At 39.5% G+C, this 21,761-nt stretch overlaps 2 protein-coding genes across 4 annotated transcripts; one reads left to right on the top strand and one right to left on the bottom strand.

Moving 5' to 3' along the window:
• The first annotated feature begins 2,530 nt into the window (after positions 1-2,530).
• Trs33 (trafficking protein particle complex subunit Trs33) lies at positions 2,531-6,812 on the top strand. Of its 2 annotated transcripts, XM_053793247.2 has the most exons (5): positions 2,664-2,785; positions 3,428-3,503; positions 3,719-3,780; positions 5,673-5,874; positions 6,304-6,812. In XM_053793247.2, the coding sequence occupies exons 2-5, from the start codon at positions 3,489-3,491 to the stop codon at positions 6,427-6,429; spliced, it is 405 nt and encodes a 134-aa protein (XP_053649222.1). In that variant the 5' UTR covers positions 2,664-2,785; positions 3,428-3,488; the 3' UTR covers positions 6,430-6,812. The 2 variants fall into 2 exon arrangements, with proteins under 2 accessions (XP_053649221.1, XP_053649222.1); XM_053793246.2 differs by lacking the exon at positions 3,428-3,503 and having other exon boundaries at positions 2,531-2,785.
• Positions 6,813-15,581: 8,769 nt separating this feature from the next.
• On the bottom strand, positions 15,582-21,522 carry LOC128700197 (uncharacterized). Of its 2 annotated transcripts, none has more exons than XM_053793248.1 (2): positions 21,395-21,522; positions 15,582-18,102 (listed from the first exon to the last, which is right to left on the bottom strand). In XM_053793248.1, the coding sequence occupies exons 1-2, from the start codon at positions 21,516-21,518 to the stop codon at positions 17,336-17,338; spliced, it is 891 nt and encodes a 296-aa protein (XP_053649223.1). In that variant the 5' UTR covers positions 21,519-21,522; the 3' UTR covers positions 15,582-17,335. The 2 variants fall into 2 exon arrangements, with proteins under 2 accessions (XP_053649223.1, XP_053649224.1); XM_053793249.2 differs by lacking the exon at positions 21,395-21,522 and adding an exon at positions 21,165-21,352.
• Between the last annotated feature and the right edge of the window lie 239 nt (positions 21,523-21,761).

Below are 21,761 nucleotides of genomic sequence, written 5' to 3'. Positions count from 1 at the left end.
ACTAATGATGCAATCATAAAAATGCTAGATCTGCTTTACACAGCATTGGAAAATAAGGAATATCCACTAGGAATTTTTATTGACCTAAGAAAAGCTTTTGACACAGTAGACCACGACATCCTACTTCACAAAGTTGACCATTACGGTATAAGAGGCCATGCGCTTGCTTATTTCAAATCTTACCTTACTAATAGGTATCAGTATGTCACCATTAAAGACACAGCATCAACAACACGGCCACTTGATACTGGAGTTCCGCAGGGAAGTGTCCTTGGTCCCCTGCTCTTCCTCATATACATCAATGATCTTCCAAACGTATCCCAACACCTGAAACCCATTCTCTTTGCTGACGACACGACTTATGTCATCTCTCACCCTAATCTTGCCACCCTCAACACCATTGTTAACGAGGAGCTGATCAAAATATCGACTTGGATGACAGCCAATAAACTTACGCTTAACACTGACAAAACCTACTATATTATGTTTGGTAGCAGAGCAGGAGATGCACAAATTAACATTAAGATCGACAACACTCTAATTACCAGACATAATGAGGGCAAATTCCTAGGCCTATACCTTGACAACAACCTGAATTTCAGCACCCATATCCAACACATAATCAAAAAAGTATCCAAAACGGTTGGGATCCTCTCCAAGATACGATACTACGTGTCGCAAAATACCCTTCTCACACTATACCACTCACTTATTTATCCATACCTCACCTATGCTATTTGTGCTTGGGGATCAACTGCAGCAACACACCTAAAGCCAATAATAACCCAACAAAAAGCTGCAGTAAGAATAATCACCAAATCCCATCCCTGGCAACACACTCCCACACTCTTCATAGATCTAAACTTACTCCCTGTTCAGTACATCCACACTTACTACTGTGCAATCTACATCTACAGGACCTTAAACTCCAATATCAATCTTGACCTAAAACGCTTTCTTGATAGTTGTGACAGAACCCACAGGCATAACACCAGACACAAACATCTCTACAACATTCCCCGTGTCCGACTAAACCTTTACAAAAATTCAATGTATGTCAAAGGCCCTATAATCTGGAACACCCTACCTGAGAACTCTAGAACTGCAGACACATTCATCACCTTCAAAACTACCATTAGAAAACATCTTATCTCCCTGATACACCCCGTCAACTAACTACACGAATATCACCTGGTGGTTCACACTTACACTCACTCACCCATTTAACCATAAACATAAATATTAATCTCAATCTTAAAACAATGAATCCTGTGATACTCCAATACTGAAATTATGTACTGTGCCAAAACAAAAGCATTCACATTGCTAAAATCACAAACTAGTATTTAGTCACTTAGCCATAATACCAACTTACCTCATAATTTGTAATAGTACTTTAAAATTAAGAATTAAACTAAGTCTGCCCGAAATGCCTAGCCATGCTAGGTGTTCTAGTGGTACACTCTGTAATCATTATTTTACTACATGTAAACCACACAATAACCAAATTCTGTAAACTCAGCATTGTAATCCTTATAGAGAATTGAATGGAAATAAGTCACTTAGTTTGACTTTTTTGGGTTAAACTAGGGATGCCAAGCCCATGATGACACTCTTCAGGTCACTTGTTCTATCTAGGCTGGAATATTGCTGCACACTAACAGCACCTTTCAAGGCAGGTGAAATTGCTGACCTAGAAAATGTACAGAGAACCTTCACGGCGCGCATAACGGAGATAAAACACCTCAATTACTGGGAGCGCTTGAGGTTCCTAAACCTGTATTCCCTGGAACGCAGGCGGGAGAAATACATAATTATATACACCTGGAAAATCCTAGAGGGACTAGTACCGAACTTGCACACAAAAATCACTCACAACGGAAGCAAAATAATTGGCAGACGATGCAACATCCCCCCACTGAAAAGCAGGGGTGTCACTAGCACGTTAAGAAACAATACAATAAGTGTCAGGGGCCCGAGACTGTTCAACTGCTTCCCAGCATACATAAGGGGGATTACCAATAGATCCCTGGCAGTCTTCAAGCTGGCACTGGACAAGCACCTAAAGTCAGTACCTGGCCAGCCGGGTTGTGGCTCGTACGTTTGTTTGCGTGCAGCCAGCAGTAACAGCCTGGTTGATCAGGCTCTGATCCACCAGGAGGCCTGGTCACAGACCGGGCCGCAGGGGCGTTGACCCCCGGAACTCTCTCCAGTTATCCTAGGTTCTCTACACATATGCTGCTATGTATGATGATCTAGGTAACTGTATTTGTGTATACCTGAATAAACTTGCTTACTTATTCTTGTAATCTCTCTCTACCTGGGGGCGGCCCAGAGACCTTTAGTTAGTTTAATATCTTTATTATGCACCCCATACCGATCCTGTGGGTGGTAGTCAAAAGATTACAGAGGTACATAATGGGTCCAGGACTGAGCCCCAAAGTTTTGATAGATAACAAGTTACGAAGATAATGAACTCCAAGAGACCGTAATGTATCTTTACACCCAACAACAACAGTAACAACTGTTACTCTTTAATAATATGTAAAATTAAGCCATTTCCCTTGAATTATACCTATACTTTACTTAAACACATTTACGTTATATATTTTTTTGCTTTTCTCCATGCATCTATAACAAGCAGTAGGTGTGATAGCGGAAAATATTAGTGAGGTAGGCGGAGACGGGAGGTCGAGCTGGTGTCATGGCTGAGGAAGCTATCTTCGATTTTATTCACATGGAAGCTGTGTCCTATGCCTTCCAGGGTGGTGAAAAGATGTCGGAAGTGAGTATATTATTTCTATGGCGGAGGCGGTCATTGTATAGAGGCTATAGTGTTTAGTCCCAGGGAGGTGCCTGGTAACTGGTCATAGGCTGTTGATCCAAGGAATTGGAGCTCCTCTTCCCCTCTTTGAATTAAATTTAATTGCCTTTAATTCCTCAGGTACTGTACGACCCATATTGGTTAAGCACTTCATCCTAAGTACAATAATGACAATGATCAGATTGCAGCCCGTGGAAATAGTTACTTTATCTGGCTTTCTTGAGTTATCCTGGGTAATCTACACATATGCTGCTATGTATGATAATTTATGTGACTGTACTTATGTGTACCAGTACCTGAATAATTTTTACCTAGCCCATTGTTGTGATGGTAGTCCATGACATTTTATTATTTTATCTGTCTGTTTCCTTACTTTCTCTTCCTTTTCCATCATCATTTCCCACCCTGCCACTTATTCTGTCCTTTCTGCTCTGATCTAGTAAACTTACATTTTGTCTTCAGTGATGATATAAGATAAGATATAATAAGATTTTAGATTTTTAACCTGGGGGAGGGTTAGCCATCCAGGATTACTCAAAGTCATAACATTATCGATGACTGTCTGTCTTATTTCCAATGTGGTCCTTCATTCTTGTCCCACAGGATGTGACTCACTCCAGTCTTCTAACAACCAAGTACCAACATACTAGGTGAAGATATAAAAATGGGGACAACAGGTGTAAGGAAACGTGCCCAACTTTTCCACCCATCTAGGGGATCAAACCGTGGACACTTATTGTATGGGGGAGTGGCATTGCCAACTGAGCAGCATGCAAAAAAAAAAAAAAAGGATGTTTATGATTATTTTTTCTCAGAACTCATGTAATGACTAATATAATTTAGCAAATAAACTGTTGCTTATTTTTTCCTCTTTTTTTTTTTTTTTTTCCTTAGGATGAAGCCATCTCAAAACTGGAACATATGGGTTTCGCCACTGGCTATAGACTTGTTGAAAGGTACGAAGTATGCATCAGCTAATAAAACATTGTAATTTTCATGTAAACCATAATTAATTCTTATGTATCAGTATCATCATCTAATGAACTATATTACCCTATAATATGATGGCTTCTTTAAAAACCTCTCATTCCAAAACCTCCCATTAATTTATATTTTTTTGCTTTGGAATGAGGTACGTATTTAAATATTTTCCATTTAGGGCATACCATATAGATTGTAGTGTTTACAATTCTTTTTATTTCTGATGCATTTGTTTTGTAGTATGTTTGAGAGCAACCATCCAGGGAGGTACTGCAGGCAAGCATGTCATTTGTGTAAAATACCAGCCAGAAGGACTATTGTCGCACCCTGCGTCTTTATGTACTGGAGTGCGATAAAATTAATGAATTTAGACAACTCACTCATAAATGTTCGAGAAATGGGAAAGTATTTTATCCAGTGGTATATTACAGACCAATCTGGAGAAATACCCTGACTTTGCTCACTGTAAATAAAGCATTACCACGTGTGTGCATGCTTGTGCATGTGTGTGTGTGCGTGCCTTTGTGTGGGTGCATGACCCACTTAATATCTGTATTTATAACTCATTACAATTGTGACTGGGTGTGGACGTGTCTGTGGCTCATTACTTTGTAATTTGTTCATGATTGTAACCATGTATAGGAATGCAGATGGTTCATTACCTTTGTAACTTGCCATGATTGTGATCAGATCTACCTGGAGTTCATTACCTTGTAACTTGCTCAGCTATCAAAACTTTGAGGCCCAGTCCCTGGACCCATTATGTACCTCTGTAATCTTTTGACTACTGCCCACAGGATGGGTATGGAGTGCATAATAAAGATATTAAACTTAAATGTTTTGCAGTTCAGTAGTTTGCTGGTATTTTCTTCCTATATGGTGAATATGTGACAGGTAAATCTTATTAACTTCTGCTTACGTTCAGTATATTCTTACCTTTATTTCTTTGTGCTTCTTAATACAGTGTATTTATTATTATGTTAAGCAAGTCTGTAAAACAACAGAGCTGTAGTGGGATTCTCTTACTAGGTAGTTGAGAAATGCAATAAAAGGACAAAGGCTTCTGGAATGAAACTGGAGTGGAGAAATAATATGCTGAAATGTTTAAGTCTATAATTCTGTGCAGCAGCAGTAATGCTCCTGAACTGCAGAAATTTGTGTACATACTAGACCCAAATCTCCCATCAAGGCTAATAATAATACTGTTATATCTGTATGTCTTTGGCAAGACAGTGATAGTGTGAATGATGGTGAAAATGTTCCTTTGGTGGGAGTCAGCCAGTGGGTTAAAAAAAATTATTATTAGTAGTAGTAGAAGTAGTAGTAGTAGTAGTATTAAACATTTTAAATTTTATGCCTGTCTTAAACTATGTAAGCTATAAGACCGAAATTTCAGGGTTTGGGGGTAACATACTCCCTGTGGTGTTAACAGTAACATTCATCAGGGGATTTAGGCATTATTATTTAAATCGGTTGTGAAATCAGTGATTGCCTCAAATCCAAGTGACCCCCCTCACAAGTTTCCATATGTATTGTAGGGGTATAATGGATGCGGTGAGACCTTACATAATGGAGAGGAAGAGATAGTGTATTGTTAATTCTTAAGAGCATGAACTATGGAAATTCTGTCTATAAACAGAAAAAAGTGAAGTTTTTGGACAGAAAGTAGGCTGGAGATACATTAAGGGTGTGAGAGCTAGAAAGAGAGCCTTAGCTTGTATTCTCTTGAGCAGTAAAGATGAAAAGGAACATGTTCCATAAGCAAGAAACTGTTCAAGTTTATTGAGATGTGTGAAACCTTTATAAAGTTGAAGAGAGTAAAAGTACAACTACATCTTAAATCATGGTGCTTATTTTCTTTCAACAGATTAACCAGAGAATCAGGGAGGTACAAAGATGAATTGGATATCATGAAATACATTTGCAAGGACCTTTGGGTAACAGTTTATAAGAAGCAGATTGATAATTTACGAACAAATCACCAGGGTGTGTACGTCCTCCATGACAACAGGTTTCGCTTTCTCTCTCGTATGGCTGCTGGAAAGCAGTATCTTCAGTATGCACCACGAGTAAGTTCAGGCATAACATTTGCACTGGTGTCAGGAATTGTGACAACCTATATGAACACTAATTTAAAATTAATGCACAGTATTTATTATACTTTGAGTTACTGTTTTTTGATAATTAGGGATATTAAACATTAGACTGGTAATATACTCTAAAAACAAGACTAAAAAAAGAGTATACATATATATATATATGTATATGCTATAACTAATTACTAAAAGAGCTAACAATTTAATCATTATTCTAATCAGAGGATCCAAACAATTATGGTACTTAAAATTAAATGAAATAAAATCAAACATAAAAACACTTGGAAAACTAGGATCATTTAAAAACTAAACAAACTAAAACTAATGAATATTGAATTCTTAGTTGATGAGATGGAGGTTTGAAGCATGCATTTTCTCATCTTTTTGGTTTTTACTTTCCAGTATCTAGCCTTCACTTGTGGACTTGTACGTGGATGCCTAGCTAACCTTGGTGTTACATGTGTGGTCACAGCAGAGGTTACACAACTCCCTGCATGCAAATTCCAAATTCAAGTTCAACGAGGGTGATTTTTCACATTGATGATTATTTATATATAGTATAAAATATATATATAGTTTTCATTATATATTAATTATTTCACAAACTTTGTATTCCTAAAAAGAAAACAGAGTTCTTGTATTATTCAATGTTCATGTTGAATTGTACATTTAAAAATGTCTCATCAGTATTATATAACTCTATTGTATCATACAGTGCCTGAAGAACAGAAGGTAATCAGGCCTGAAGATTATTATTATTATTACTACATTTACAAAATAGCATTAAGCACATATGGTCATTACTTGGAGTTTACCCGGAGGGGGTTTCGGGGTCAATGCCTCCGCAGCTCGATCTGAGACCATGTCTGCATCACCAGAAAAAATTAAATTGAATAAAACTGCTTTGAAAAGTTGTTTAATGCTTAGCCAACAAATGACAAAGAAAAGGCGTATTACATTCGTGGAAAGTGCTAAACTTGTGCAGGTCGTTCATTGCTGCACAGGAAGGGTGTTAATTATTTTCATGTCTATGGGACCCGTATGGGTTGTCACACCCATGACTAATATAATTTACATTCATGGAAAACACCAAAACTGTAAGGGTCATTCAGCACTGTGTAATAAGTTATTATAATCATGGAAAAGTACTAAACTCATAGGGGTCATACAATGCCTGGGTATTAAGAAATGATCAGATTTGATATAAGAGGTGACAGTGTCCAATTCCTAGAATTTTTTTTTTTTTATATTTTATTTAAAACTAATACAGTTTAACATAAAAATAAAGAAACAGTATGGATCTCAATCAAATTAACTGACAAACGGATTGCACCTATATGCACGCAAGATATTGCTGCCAAACATACAACAAGAACTTACGGCAAGAACATAACTAAAAAAAATACTGTCACAGGGTCATGAATTGACATATATACACATTCATTAATGCAAAACCTTGCATATATATAACTTGTACATATAACATGACATCTGACAAAGGCTCAATACACTTGAACATAAAATATACAAAAGTTATGTCAGTTTAATCCCATCCTTCACATTAATAAAAAACCAAAACCTAACATCATAATCTTACTAGAACATCTACATATGTATCCCTAACAATACAGCTTTACATACACCAACATACGAAAAAAAAAAAAACGTCCAGATATGTCTGTATACCATACAGACTAAAACTTAACTTCAAGAACTTAGCATTGACACCAAACCGGTATCAGGGTAAAGACCATAATTATAAACTTTAAAAAGAATCGAGTCATACATATATAAAGTATTACATAACGTCTGACCCATGACAAAGGCTCAATACAATAGAAAGGGATATATATATATACACACACCCACACACACCCACACCCACACACACACCCACACCCACACCCACACACCCACACCCACACACCCACACCCACACACACACACACACACACACACACACACACACACACACACACAAAAAGTTTCACAAAATCACATTAATCAAAATCACTGTATGCACAAAGCAAAACAGTATCTAAGTATATCTCATCGTGCATAAACTCAGCACGTAACATACATACAAACTAAAACACACTTCATATCGCAAATAACTTACTACTCAAGAATCGTGTCATACAAGACTGATACACATCAAATTATACATAAAAAATCTACTATATTATACCTACATTCTGAAAAGTGTGTATCTAACATAATGAGACCTTGAGCTCTACATCCACACTTGGCTGCCATAAAGTCTCAATGAAAACCAGGAAACCTTTCCAAACCCACATTCACAACACTCTCACGACCCCCCCTCCAAAGGAGGCGAGCCTGTTGTGACCCCCTGACTCCCTCCAACCTATGAAAACCCCTTCACTCACTCATTATCAATCACAGATTTACGAAAATCCCTAACGTTAGCATTCTATACCCCTCTGAGAAAGCCTGATCCCACCTCCTCCCATACAAATCTCTGTTACGACACATCGTACGATAGAACGTTACCGCAAGAACCTTTCTTCTCTCCTCACTATCCCCTCTCCCCCTCATCACCCACGACATATATATATAATCTACCATGATATAATCTAAAGCTCTTATGACACCCTCGTCTAACCCACCCGTATCTAGACTTAAAGCACGCAGAACCGACACCCCATGGCCCCCCACCCTCTGTACCAACTAACCTCCTCTAGCCCTTCACAAAAGTAAACTACATGGAACGCAGTCTCATCCCCTCCACAGATACCACACCCCCCACCCTCTACAACCTGTCTGTTTCGTAGTATCGCACCAGACGGCAGGATCCCATGCAGGAAACGAAACATCACCTCACGTGTCCGAGGGTTTAACTTCATTTTACTAAATCTAAACCAAATACTCTTCCATGCATACATGGGGAACAAACCCTCAACTGGGATAACGCACCTACCTACAAGTAACCTACACAAAACCCTTATACGAACCTTTGTCAGTTCCTTAACCAACATCACAGCCCTCAAAACGAATTCACATTCCCTCAACTCCATTCCTCGATACCACACACCTAGCCTGTTGTGTATCATTCCCAACTGCCCTGCGTTCACACCCTCACGCAACACTTCCCATTTAATAAACACACATTTAGCCCTCCGTCTCAAATCCATCAACCCCAACCCACCCTGACTTACAGGTAACATTACAACTTCCCTCCATAACCAATCACAACGTGAACCCCACAAAAATTTGTACACCCGTCTTAGAATTCCCGCAATCGCTGTCCCTGTAATTGGGAACACAGCTGCAACATGCCAAATCTTACTATGCAATAAAATGTTTACGACTATCACTCGCTGTATAAGAGTTAGGTGCTGGGGTCTCAGAACACCTAGACGCCCCACGATCCTTTCCAGTAACCTATCCGAGTTTTCCTCCCGCGCCGCAACCATGTCATCCTTATAAATAATACCACAAATCTTTAAAGACATCGCCCATTCTTTAACAACATTACATCTCCCCCCCACACACCCCACCCAAGAACCCAACCCCATGCACCTTGACTTCGCACTATTTACCTGCATACCCGTGGAACTTCCAAATAATTGCACAACCTCGTCCAACACTCCCATTGGCATCCCTTCACGAATGAGCACAGTGGTGTCGTCAACGTATCCAATTAAACCCGGCCAGGCCCTCCCACGCCCCACACTTCCCTCACATGGCGTACATAAGCTGCGGTCAACCATTCTATAAAAGGGGTCCTGGAAACACGCAAACAATATTTGGGACATGGGGCATCCCTGTCTAAGGCCTCTACCCATTGCAATATCCCTTCCCATACACCCATTAATCTGTATCCTCATTTTCGCCCCCTTGTATAGCGTATTTACCCACTCGACTATTTCCTCCCCAAAACCCTGTCTCCTAAGTATAACCTGCAAAGCTCCCCTTTCCACTCTATCATATGCTCCCTGCCAGTCTAGAGCCAACAAAGCTGCCCCTTCACCCCCACCCTTAGCTTCCACAAAACTTCTCAGTATCCCATGTCCTTCAATCATCGACCTTCCCGGCAACCCAAACTGAGATTTTGACACGACCCTTCCCACAACACATTTGAACCTATTACCTAAAATTTTTGCGAACACCTTATAGTCTGCACACAGCAGTGATATGGCTCGGTACTCCCGAAGGGTGGGCTGCCCCTTGACCTTCGGGACCAACGCTACAACTGCTGTTACCTGCTTCTCCCCCAACGTACCCTTCTCCTTCATACGATTAAATAACCTAACTATAAATCCCCTTATTAACGTCCAATGTTGTAAATAAAATTCTACTGGGAGACCGTCAATACCCGGCACTTTCCCCTTCCTCATTCCCCTTAACGCATTCTCTATTTCCTCTGCCGTAATAGTCCCACCTAAAGCCTTTCTATCACTATTTCCTAAATCACACGTCACATACGTACACACCTTGTCCAACGCCACATCACCCACCCCCCCACTGTTCCAGTACTTCTCGTACCAAGCCTCCGCATACGCACACATCCCCTTCGTGGTTCGTATCTCCTGCCCTGCTCTATAATTCCCAACCATCTCCGTTACCTCTAAACATGGGATAGCTGTCACCGCCTGCCTTTGCTTTTGATGCCGCAAAACACAATCTGACGGCTTGTCGCCCCAAAGCACCTCTTCCACCCCTGCCTGCACCCTTACAGCTTGAAACCTTTCATTTTGCAACACCCTCAACCTCCCCTTTATTTCAGCTATTTCATCCATAGGAAAATTATTCCCACCTACCCCCCGCCCATAGCAACCTCTTAACTTATCCTCTAAATAGTTAGCCAGTCCATATTTTAAATTATTAATACGTTTTCCTTCTCTCACATAATACTTTCTAATCCTTTCCTTTGAAACACTATCCCACCATGTCACAATGTCATCCACTCCCTGTTCTTCCACACTAAGCTCCCTCCATAGGACTGAAAACCCCTCCAACCCCTCCTCATCACCTAATACACTTATATTTAATTTCCAATAACTTCTATATATGTCCACGAGCGTCCCCCACCCAACCTCCACCACCACTGCCCTATGATCTGACATTGTAGCCTCCACAGTACTGAAAGATTTCACATCCACTCCCTGAGAAAGGTACACTCTATCTAGTCTCGCAGCATATCCACTCCTAACAAACGTATATTCAGTCTCCCACACCGCCCCCCCCCGAAGGCATCACGTAACCTAACATCCCTTAATAAATCCCTAAGAGCCACAGACATATATCCAGCCCCTTTTGGGTCCACATCAGCCACCCTGATTACACTATTCCAATCCCCACCAACAATTGCTACCTTTGGCAGTGCACTTAAGAAAAACACAAGATCCTCACACACAAAATCATTCTTTACCTTGATGTTATTTTCTGCCGGCGCATACACACTCACAAAAGACACACGCTTACCCATCCACCACCCATCCACACGCAACACCCTCCCTCCCCCTCCTCCCTCGCTTCTCTGCAAAACAAACGAGCTCGTCTCCCTTATTAAAATTCCCACACCACCTTTTAGACGGGGAGATGGCAGGTAACTACTCGAAATCCTGCCACCTCCGACACCCTACCCTCTTTAAAATTGTGCTCCTGCAGGAACACAACATCCACTCTAGATTTGTTCAGGAAATTACGAAACCAATCTCTCTTCATACCGCTACATAACCCATTAACATTTGCAGACATACACCTAAGGCCTATTAAAGTTTCCACCCTTGCTTCCTCTCATCACTCTTTACAACTCCAGAGCTTGAATTTAAGTTTGACACCTTCAGAGTGCTCTCTTTCCCTCCCCCCTTCTTCCGGTGCCTCCTATCATGGCTACCACCACCTACACCACTACCTTCACACTTCACCTCAGTCTGTTTCCCAGGCCTTTGTGCAGGCGTAAGGACGTCATCAGAATCTGACGTAGCCGCCCTCTTTCTCGTGACCGTCGTGTTACACATATCTTGATCAGATGTTGCCTCTTGATGAACCTCCACCTCTACCTGAGAATGGTTTAATGATTCAAGGGACGACTCCAAACCACCATCACATCCCAAATTATCATGTCTCCGACTTTCTGGAAGCGACGGCTCTCCGATGACACCACGCCCAGATGTAATGTCCCTCTCTGGTGGTGACAAAGTCTTCAACACCTCCACCAATTCTTCCTCAATCTCGAGAACCTTCTCCTGTAATTGCTGCTCCTCCTTATCCACAGGAGACAATACCTGATCAGGCAGCTGGGGGAGGGACTCCAACTCACCACCAGTCCTGTGTGCCCGATCCACTATCTCGCTCCACAAAGCACCACGCCCTCCATCCGATGTTTGTTTTCACCTGCCACCTTTGAAGCAGGGGCTGCGACATCCACCACAGGTCCAGGCACACGTCTTCGCTTGTCACAGGTCGCCGCTATGTGATCATACTCACCACATAGGCGGCATGTATGTCGTTGTCCTGGGTACATTACCATTACCTGCGTCCTGATATCTTGTAGATACACATATGACAGTATTGGGTGCCTCAACGTCATTTTGAGGTTGAAAGAACCCTCTGGATAACCAGCATAGGCACCTGCCGCCCACATACCATGTTGAGCATAATGCACCGTCCCATATGTCTCAAAAACTTTCCTTATATCCGCCTCAAAGGGAACGTTGCGTAACTTGATCCACGTATAATGCCGTGAAACAGCTGGTGTGACGCTAAGACTTACGTCCTGAAACCTGGTGACTAACGATTCATAAACCGTAGCTGATAGCAGTTTGACGAATATTCTTTGGCTTCCGTTTAATGCTACACCATACAAGTCACTATCTTGTATGCCATATGTCTCCCAGATGATCTTTGGCAATAAGACTTGCGCAGAACTAGGCGTTATCGTTCCTTGAAGTAGCTCAATGCCTACAGTATTTATCCTGCGTCTCACCGCCGTCTTGACACTCACAGTGCACCTATGTTGTTAACAGAGGCGTGACAGCACCACTTCACACCGCTGCAGCCAGGTAACTGACAAGGGAGCTCGCCTACAAACAGCAGAGGGGTGCAGAGCACAACCGTACTCTACCGTGGTCAGGCAGCGAAATGACTTCCTAGAATTGAGGGCACTTCATCATTATTAGTGTTTTCCTTGAGGGGATAGCAGAAATGAAAGGATGAGGTTCAGATGATGTAGCAAATCAGTGTTGATTAATTATTATTACATTCATTACTGCATGATCCTGGTAGTTTAGCACTTAGTTTTAATAATAATAATTTCATTTTGAGGAACTTTTAAATGTTAAGGAAGAAACAGAGGCAGTAATTTCATGCACTGGTCAGGGAGGTATACCATCTTTTAGGAGTGAAGAAGAGCAGAATGTAAGTGTGGGGGAGGTACGTGAGGCATTACGTAAAATGAAAGGGGGTAAAGCAGCTGGAACTGATGGGATCATGACAGAAATGTTAAAAGCAGGGGGGGATATAGTGTTGGAGTGGTTGGTACTTTTGTTTAATAAATGTATGAAAGAGGGGAAGGTACCTAGGGATTGGCGGAGAGCATGTATAGTCCCTTTATATAAAGGGAAAGGGGACAAAAGAGACTGTAAAAATTATAGAGGAATAAGCTTACTGAGTATACCAGGAAAAGTGTACAGTAGGGTTATAATTGAAAGAATTAGAGGTAAGACAGAATGTAGGATTGCGGATGAGCAAGGAGGTTTCAGAGTGGGTAGGGGATGTGTAGATCAAGTGTTTACATTGAAGCATATATGTGAACAGTATTTAGATAAAGGTAGGGAAGTTTTTATTGCATTTATGGATTTAGAAAAGGCATATGATAGAGTGGATAGAGGAGCAATGTGGCAGATGTTGCAAGTATATGGAATAGGTGGTAAGTTATTAAATGCTGTAAAGAGTTTTTATGAGGATAGCGAGGCTCAGGTTAGGGTGTGTAGAAGAGAGGGAGACTACTTCCCGGTAAAAGTAGGTCTTAGACAGGGATGTGTAATGTCACCATGGTTGTTTAATATATTTATAGATGGGGTTGTAAAGGAAGTAAATGCTAGGGTGTTCGGGAGAGGGGTGGGATTAAATTTTGGGGAATCAAATTCAAAATGGGAATTGACACAGTTACTTTTTGCTGATGATACTGTGCTTATGGGAGATTCTAAAGAAAAATTGCAAAGGTTAGTGGATGAGTTTGGGAATGTGTGTAAAGGTAGAAAGTTGAAAGTGAACATAGAAAAGAGTAAGGTGATGAGGGTGTCAAATGATTTAGATAAAGAAAAATTGGATATCAAATTGGGGAGGAGTATGGAAGAAGTGAATGTTTTCAGATACTTGGGAGTTGACGTGTCGGCAGATGGATTTATGAAGGATGAGGTTAATCATAGAATTGATGAGGGAAAAAAGGTGAGTGGTGCGTTGAGGTATATGTGGAGTCAAAAAACGTTATCTATGGAGGCAAAGAAGGGAATGTATGAAAGTATAGTAGTACCAACACTCTTATATGGGTGTGAAGCTTGGGTGGTAAATGCAGCAGCGAGGAGACGGTTGGAGGCAGTGGAGATGTCCTGTTTAAGGGCAATGTGTGGTGTAAATATTATGCAGAAAATTCGGAGTGTGGAAATTAGGAGAAGGTGTGGAGTTAATAAAAGTATTAGTCAGAGGGCAGAAGAGGGGTTGTTGAGGTGGTTTGGTCATTTAGAGAGAATGGATCAAAGTAGAATGACATGGAAAGCATATAAATCTATAGGGGAAGGAAGGCGGGGTAGGGGTCGTCCTCGAAAGGGTTGGAGAGAGGGGGTAAAGGAGGTTTTGTGGGCAAGGGGCTTGGACTTCCAGCAAGCGTGCGTGAGCGTGTTAGATAGGAGTGAATGGAGACGAATGGTGCTTGGAACCTGACGATCTGTTGGAGTGTGAGCAGGGTAATATTTAGTGAAGGGATTCAGGGAAACCGGTTATTTTCATATAGTCGGACTTGAGTCCTGGAAATGGGAAGTACAATGCCTGCACTTTAAAGGAGGGGTTTGGGATATTGGCAGTTTGGAGGGATATGTTGTGTATTTTTATATGTGTATGCTTCTAGACTGTTGTATTCTGAGCACCTCTGCAAAAACAGTGATAATGTGCGAGTGTGGTGAAAGTGTTGAATGATGATGAAAGTATTTTCTTTTTGGGGATTTTCTTTCTTTTTTGGGTCACCCTGCCTCGGTGGGAGACGGCCGACTTGTTGGGGAAAAAAAAAAAAAAAAAAAAAAAAATCATTGGAGAGTTGCTAAACACACAGGTCATATAACACCCAGGTAACTGGAAGGCTGAAATTCAGGCTTGACTCAAAGAATTGGAGCACATATCTAATTACTTAGTTCAAGAGCCCCTCATCAGCATAAAGAAACTTCCCTTGAGGGAATAATTGTTGATTAAGAAATCAAAGTCAGTCTGCAGATGAGGCTTATACTGTCAGGGGCAGGCAAAGTACGTATGTCAGGGAATTAGTGAAGACATCTGAGATGAAACTGGTGAGATCTCTATTGTGCAGGACAGTGCAAGAATATTAGAGAAAAAGAGGTGGAATTGCTGAGAGGAAGATATTGGTAGAAAGGATATTGTAAAGGAAAAGCTGTTGGTAGTAATGTAGTAGACATGGTGCTTACATTAGGCTATTGAAAAAATAATTTTCATGTATTTTTATTGCAGTTTATATGCACAACATTTGGGCAAATAGCAAAACTGTTGTAAGAGGTTCCACATTTTTCCTAAATATTCCTATATGCTGTGCTTTTATAGCAAAAATTTAAACCTCAAATGGTAAATAAACAAAACAAGCAAGGGTTTACTGTACAATGTTATTTACATATGTAATTACATTTCATCCTTTATTAACCCACTGCTGGATGAGACCTTCCTGAGCAGAGTGGATCAAGAAACCTCTTATAGCATCAGGTCATCTTGTGGAATACAAGTTTCCAGCTGCCTGAGTTTGCATGTCAGTAAAGAACAGTTAATATATACTAAAAAATTTACTGAAGTACATACATGAAAAAATAATGAGTATCTTTTGTAAGAAGCCATGTGAAATATAAAACCTCTAGTAATCTAGATTTGCAGTCTTTTATTTTAAATCCTTTGTGAATAAGAAGTATAAAAAATGAAAACATTGTGTATTAGGTAACTGATGTATTATAGACTCTCTCAGTTCTAGGTAAATTTGCAAAGCTTCGTGCTAACATTCAGAAATGAGCCACAATCATGAGATTGACACTCAATATTAAGGCCTAAGCATAAATGATGTTAATGCAGCTTGTCCATAACTAAGCTAAAGTCAGATCAGTACTAAATAAAGTACTGCATGAAATTATTATTTTTAACCTTAGGCTGTTTTAGCTTCATATAGTATTTTAATATTCAGTTTTATTAAGAACTGAACGTAGGTGCAAATATTTGAGTATAACTTTGAAAGTGACATGGCAATTCCAACAAGTCAAAACTTTATGTTGCCCAAGCTTAGTTAAGCTGAAAAAGTTATATGGCCCAAATGTCTTAGCAGGAATTTGTCCAGCTTTTAAGTTTACCAGTGAACCCTGTGTTTAACACACAGGAACAGTTATCACAGTAATGAAAATTATATATTATTTTGAGTTTTGAAAAACTGAAAGGATCTATTTATATATATAGTGATTTAATTGATTAAAAAAAACCTGAGCAAACACTAGGACATGTTAGAAAATGTTTTAGTCCTGGGACCGAAATATTTTCTAATAAATATGTCTTAATGTTTGCTCATGTCATTTTAAATCAATTTGTCAGTGTCAATTACCAAGGTTTATATAGTGATTTACAGAATCTTTCAATGTCATAACACCCATCCACTTTCAATCAAGATTTCCAATCATAAGTACAAATCAGGGAGCCACTGAGACCTTGAATGTGTAAGGATTCTGTAAATTATTGTTCCTTTAGTTAAGTTTTTAAGAAAATTTAAAATTCATGCAAGAGTTATTAAGTTGCTGTGTACTTAGATACACTAAGCATTGTTCTGGGACAGCATAAATATATAGATAATATCAGTCAAATAGAGCAGAATGAGAGGCGAGCATTTTAATGAAATCCCTTTATTAATTCAGATACGTATTTGTTTTATGAAAGCGATAAAATTTAGGACTTAAATATTTTTAATATACTGTAAGAAGTTTCCTGAGTTAAAGCTAACTTTGCAGTTTGATGAAGTTTTTTTACAGTTCTTAATAATGTTATAAGTCAAACTGCAATACTTAGCATTTGACCTATACCTTAGAACAATAATTTATGGAACTTTAAAGGTCTGTTGATATTTAGCAGTATGATAATAGTATGTAAATATTAAATAAAAAATAGAAAGCAGGAATATGTACTGACATTGGCACAGAGGATGGTCAATGACCTTGTAGTGCTAAAATTCTTCCATAGAATATATGTCTGCATCATCAGTAACATCATTATTCATCAGGGTTGGGATGGGGGATTCCAAAGGCTCTGATTGTAGTACACCAGGTAGCCCAATCACAGTGCACCAGAAAACAACAGTTAAAATATACAAAGCAAAATCTTCTAAGAAACACTTAACAATGGTAATTAAATGTGCATATATAGTAACTGTAGTTTGCTGGACACCACACAACATAAGAGCAATTCCAAAGAGACCAGCTCCACTTCTAGCTCTGGCTTGAATGGCATTCCTTTGGCACCATAGGTGCGAAGCCTCCCACAGCATAAATGGGATTGATATGCTATTTGACACAATGTAACCAAAATTGCTGGACAAGAGAAAGCACACTGATAAGGCAAGTACAATAAGTACCATGGAGGAATTCTGTCTCTCAACTGAGTCAACAGGTTGGACGTCTTCTTGGATTCTCCCATTCTGTACAGAATTAGAACTAATGCCACCATTAGTTGTCATTAACCTACTGAAGTGGTTTGGCTGTTCAGATAAATCAGGTACTGTACCATTCTGAATTCTAGTAAAATTGGCAAATCTTGACTGATTTATATTTGTGCATTCTCTTCTGTTTCTGCTGTTACTTGATGATGTACTGCCTAAATCACTACTGATTGTAGAATTACTAAAAGTTTTACTTGTAAAGTCTGGTTCATCTTTTTTCTGAGGATCAGATGCTAAGACATTGTTTATTGTTGGTATTGCATTTTCAACTGGTTCTGCAATGAAACAATCATATAAAGATACAGGTACATAATTAAAAATATAAATTTTCATAAAACACAAATTATTTTAAATACTATTTTTAATCATAAGTAGAAATTATTTCAATAATACCAAATTTACATAGGGCCTAAATTACAGTATTATATTTGACATTAAATTTAACTGAAAGGACTTAAAACTTTAACATGAATTTGTATTGTATGTATTCATTACAAGTTTGCTAAAAAATATTATACAGTAATGTACATTATAAAAATAGATAAAATAATATATTTCAACAAATTAATATATTTGTATAAATTTAACAAAAAATGTGATATAAGAGAATGTTACATAGGGCATCACTACTATAGGTTTTGACACAGCAAATATTTGTGAATGTCTGCTACACATATCATGTGTTTTAAAACTTGTACAGTACACATCAATATGTTTCTGGAAAACAGCTAAACCCACAGGGATCATACAGCACCTGAGGAAAGGGAATCAACCTAGTTGAATCTGAGGAAAGGAGGGTAACTCCACTTCCTTGGATAAAAAGCCTTTTACAAGCATTAAGACACCCCACTTGCTGAGAGATTACATACAAAATTCCTAGCAGTTTCTTTCCCTACAGACCTCTACACAGTACCTGCTTCTGAAGTGAAACTAAAAGAGCAAGAATAATAATATTTTTTAGTACTAAAAAAAAAAAATAACATCATTTGCCTTTCTCTTCATTCAAGAGAATCTTCAATTAATTTTAATATCCAGATACTTTTAGTTTGATTTTTTTTATATATTTTATATATTTTATATATTTTATTGGCAGAGAGCATGCATAGTTCCTTTGTATAAAGGCAAAGGGGATAAAAGAGAGTGCAAAAATTATAGGGGGATAAGTCTGTTGAGTGTACCTGGTAAAGTGTATGGTAGAGTTATAATTGAAAGAATTAAGAGTAAGACGGAGAATAGGATAGCAGATGAACAAGGAGGCTTTAGGAAAGGTAGGGGGTGTGTGGACCAGGTGTTTACAGTGAAACATATAAGTGAACAGTATTTAGATAAGGCTAAAGAGGTCTTTGTGGCATTTATGGATTTGGAAAAGGCGTATGACAGGGTGGATAGGGGGGCAATGTGGCAGATGTTGCAAGTGTATGGTGTAGGAGGTAGGTTACTGAAAGCAGTGAAGAGTTTTTACGAGGATAGTGAGGCTCAAGTTAGAGTATGTAGGAAAGAGGGAAATTTTTTCCCAGTAAAAGTAGGCCTTAGACAAGGATGTGTGATGTCACCGTGGTTGTTTAATATATTTATAGATGGGGTTGTAAGAGAAGTAAATGCGAGGGTCTTGGCAAGAGGCGTGGAGTTAAAAGATAAAGAATCACACACAAAGTGGGAGTTGTCACAGCTGCTCTTTGCTGATGACACTGTGCTCTTGGGAGATTCTGAAGAGAAGTTGCAGAGATTGGTGGATGAATTTGGTAGGGTGTGCAAAAGAAGAAAATTAAAGGTGAATACAGGAAAGAGTAAGGTTATGAGGATAACAAAAAGATTAGGTGATGAAAGATTGAATATCAGATTGGAGGGAGAGAGTATGGAGGAGGTGAACGTATTCAGATATTTGGGAGTGGACGTGTCAGCGGATGGGTCTATGAAAGATGAGGTGAATCATAGAATTGATGAGGGAAAAAGAGTGAGTGGTGCACTTAGGAGTCTGTGGAGACAAAGAACTTTGTCCTTGGAGGCAAAGAGGGGAATGTATGAGAGTATAGTTTTACCAACGCTCTTATATGGGTGTGAAGCGTGGGTGATGAATGTTGCAGCGAGGAGAAGGCTGGAGGCAGTGGAGATGTCATGTCTGAGGGCAATGTGTGGTGTGAATATAATGCAGAGAATTCGTAGTTTGGAAGTTAGGAGGAGGTGCGGGATTACCAAAACTGTTGTCCAGAGGGCTGAGGAAGGGTTGTTGAGGTGGTTCGGACATGTAGAGAGAATGGAGCGAAACAGAATGACTTCAAGAGTGTATCAGTCTGTAGTGGAAGGAAGGCGGGGTAGGGGTCGGCCTAGGAAGGGTTGGAGGGAGGGGGTAAAGGAGGTTTTGTGTGCGAGGGGCTTGGACTTCCAGCAGGCATGCGTGAGCGTGTTTGATAGGAGTGAATGGAGACAAATGGTTTTTAATACTTGACGTGCTGTTGGAGTGTGAGCAAAGTAACATTTATGAAGGGATTCAGGGAAACCGGCAGGCCGGACTTGAGTCCTGGAGATGGGAAGTACAGTGCCTGCACTCTGAAGGAGGGGTGTTAATGTTGCAGTTTAAAAACTGTAGTGTAAAGCACCCTTCTGGCAAGACAGTGATGGAGTGAATGATGGTGAAAGTTTTTCTTTTTCGGGCCACCCTGCCTTGGTGGGACTCGGCCGGTGTGATAATAAAAAAAAAAAAAAATTTTATTAATCACATCTTTACAAAAGGCATGACATAGAGAAAAATAATGCCTGATAGGCAACACACTCGCCTTACATAGTGTCTGTGGTTTGATCCCCGGCAAGAGTGGAAACGTAAAGTAAAAGGACACAAGTGCAACTAATGTGACATTTATTGTGGCAACGTTTGATAAAGCTCCTGGAGAGCGAAACGTTGCCACAATAAATGTCACATTAGTTGCACTTGTGTCCTTTTACTTTACATATTGTCGGTAATTCTACCAACTTTATTACAAGAGTGGAAACACTGGGTGTTGCCTTACACCTATTGTCCCTATTCACCTAGCAAGCAAGTAGGTTCCTGGATGTTAGTCGACTGGTGTGGGTTGCATCCTGGGGGACAAGACTGAAGGACCACAATGGAAATGAGACAGACAGTCCTCAATGACGCACTAATTTTCTTGGGTTATCCTGGGTGGCTAACCCTCCGAGGTTAAAAATCTGAATAAAATCTTAAGATAATGCAACAAGGCCAAGAGAAATAAGCCACAGTGTGTGAATTTACTGGATAATCTTTGGTTAATTTACAAACAGATTACTAATGAAGTAAGATGTAAAAATGTGAACTTGTCTTGGAACCTAATTAAAAACTTACTCAATGATATATTTCCTTTGTAGCCTCCCCGTCTTATGCATAGTTGGTGCCCACCTCGCTTACATGTAACGTAATTTATTATTAAACTGAAAAAATGCACTAAACCCATTCGGGTCATACGACATAATAACCTTAGCGATAAGAAAAGAACCCCCGTATCAGGATGACTTAATTCATTACGTAACTTCTGGTGCAAGAGATGATTCACTTATTTTAAACCTCATGCTTACCTGCAGTGTCCTTAGCATTGATGCTGACACCAAAGATCTTTCTTTTCCTCTCCTCAGCGTTCTCTAGAATCCTTTTTCTACGAAGCTCCCTCCTCCTGGCCTCGTCTGCCATGTTGACACTCATCCACCTCATCCAAACATAATAATAAACACTATGAATTTTCTATATTACATATGAAACTTTTACGCCTATAATATAGATATAATTACGTAATCTCAGATGCTATTTTTAATTTTGTAGTTGCTAAGGAATTGCTATGGTTATATTTCATGAGTGAAAAATTTATACGAGTTGTGGTATGTAAAACAGGATGGAGAAGTGTGAAAAATGTCATAATTTTTACCATGACACAGATTAAATTAGTAA

This window comes from Cherax quadricarinatus, chromosome 74 (genome assembly GCF_038502225.1).
Source record: "Cherax quadricarinatus isolate ZL_2023a chromosome 74, ASM3850222v1, whole genome shotgun sequence".
Classification (NCBI taxonomy): domain Eukaryota; kingdom Metazoa; phylum Arthropoda; class Malacostraca; order Decapoda; family Parastacidae; genus Cherax; species Cherax quadricarinatus.
This window is presented reverse-complemented; position numbering and strand designations above follow the sequence as displayed.

Bases quoted from the DNA above. Each gene is read 5' to 3' on its own strand.
- Trs33 (XM_053793246.2), top strand. From the start codon at position 2,705: ATGGCTGAGGAAGCTATCTTCGATTTTATTCACATGGAAGCTGTGTCC. The intron at 2,786-3,718 runs GTGAGTATATTA...TTTTTTCCTTAG, and splicing joins GTGGTGAAAAGATGTCGGAA to GATGAAGCCATCTCAAAACT. The intron at 5,875-6,303 runs GTAAGTTCAGGC...TTTACTTTCCAG, and splicing joins ATCTTCAGTATGCACCACGA to TATCTAGCCTTCACTTGTGG.
- LOC128700197 (XM_053793248.1), bottom strand. From the start codon at position 21,518: ATGAGTGTCAACATGGCAGACGAGGCCAGGAGGAGGGAGCTTCGTAGA. The intron at 18,103-21,394 runs GTAAGCATGAGG...GTTTCATTGCAG, and splicing joins CAATGCTAAGGACACTGCAG to AACCAGTTGAAAATGCAATA.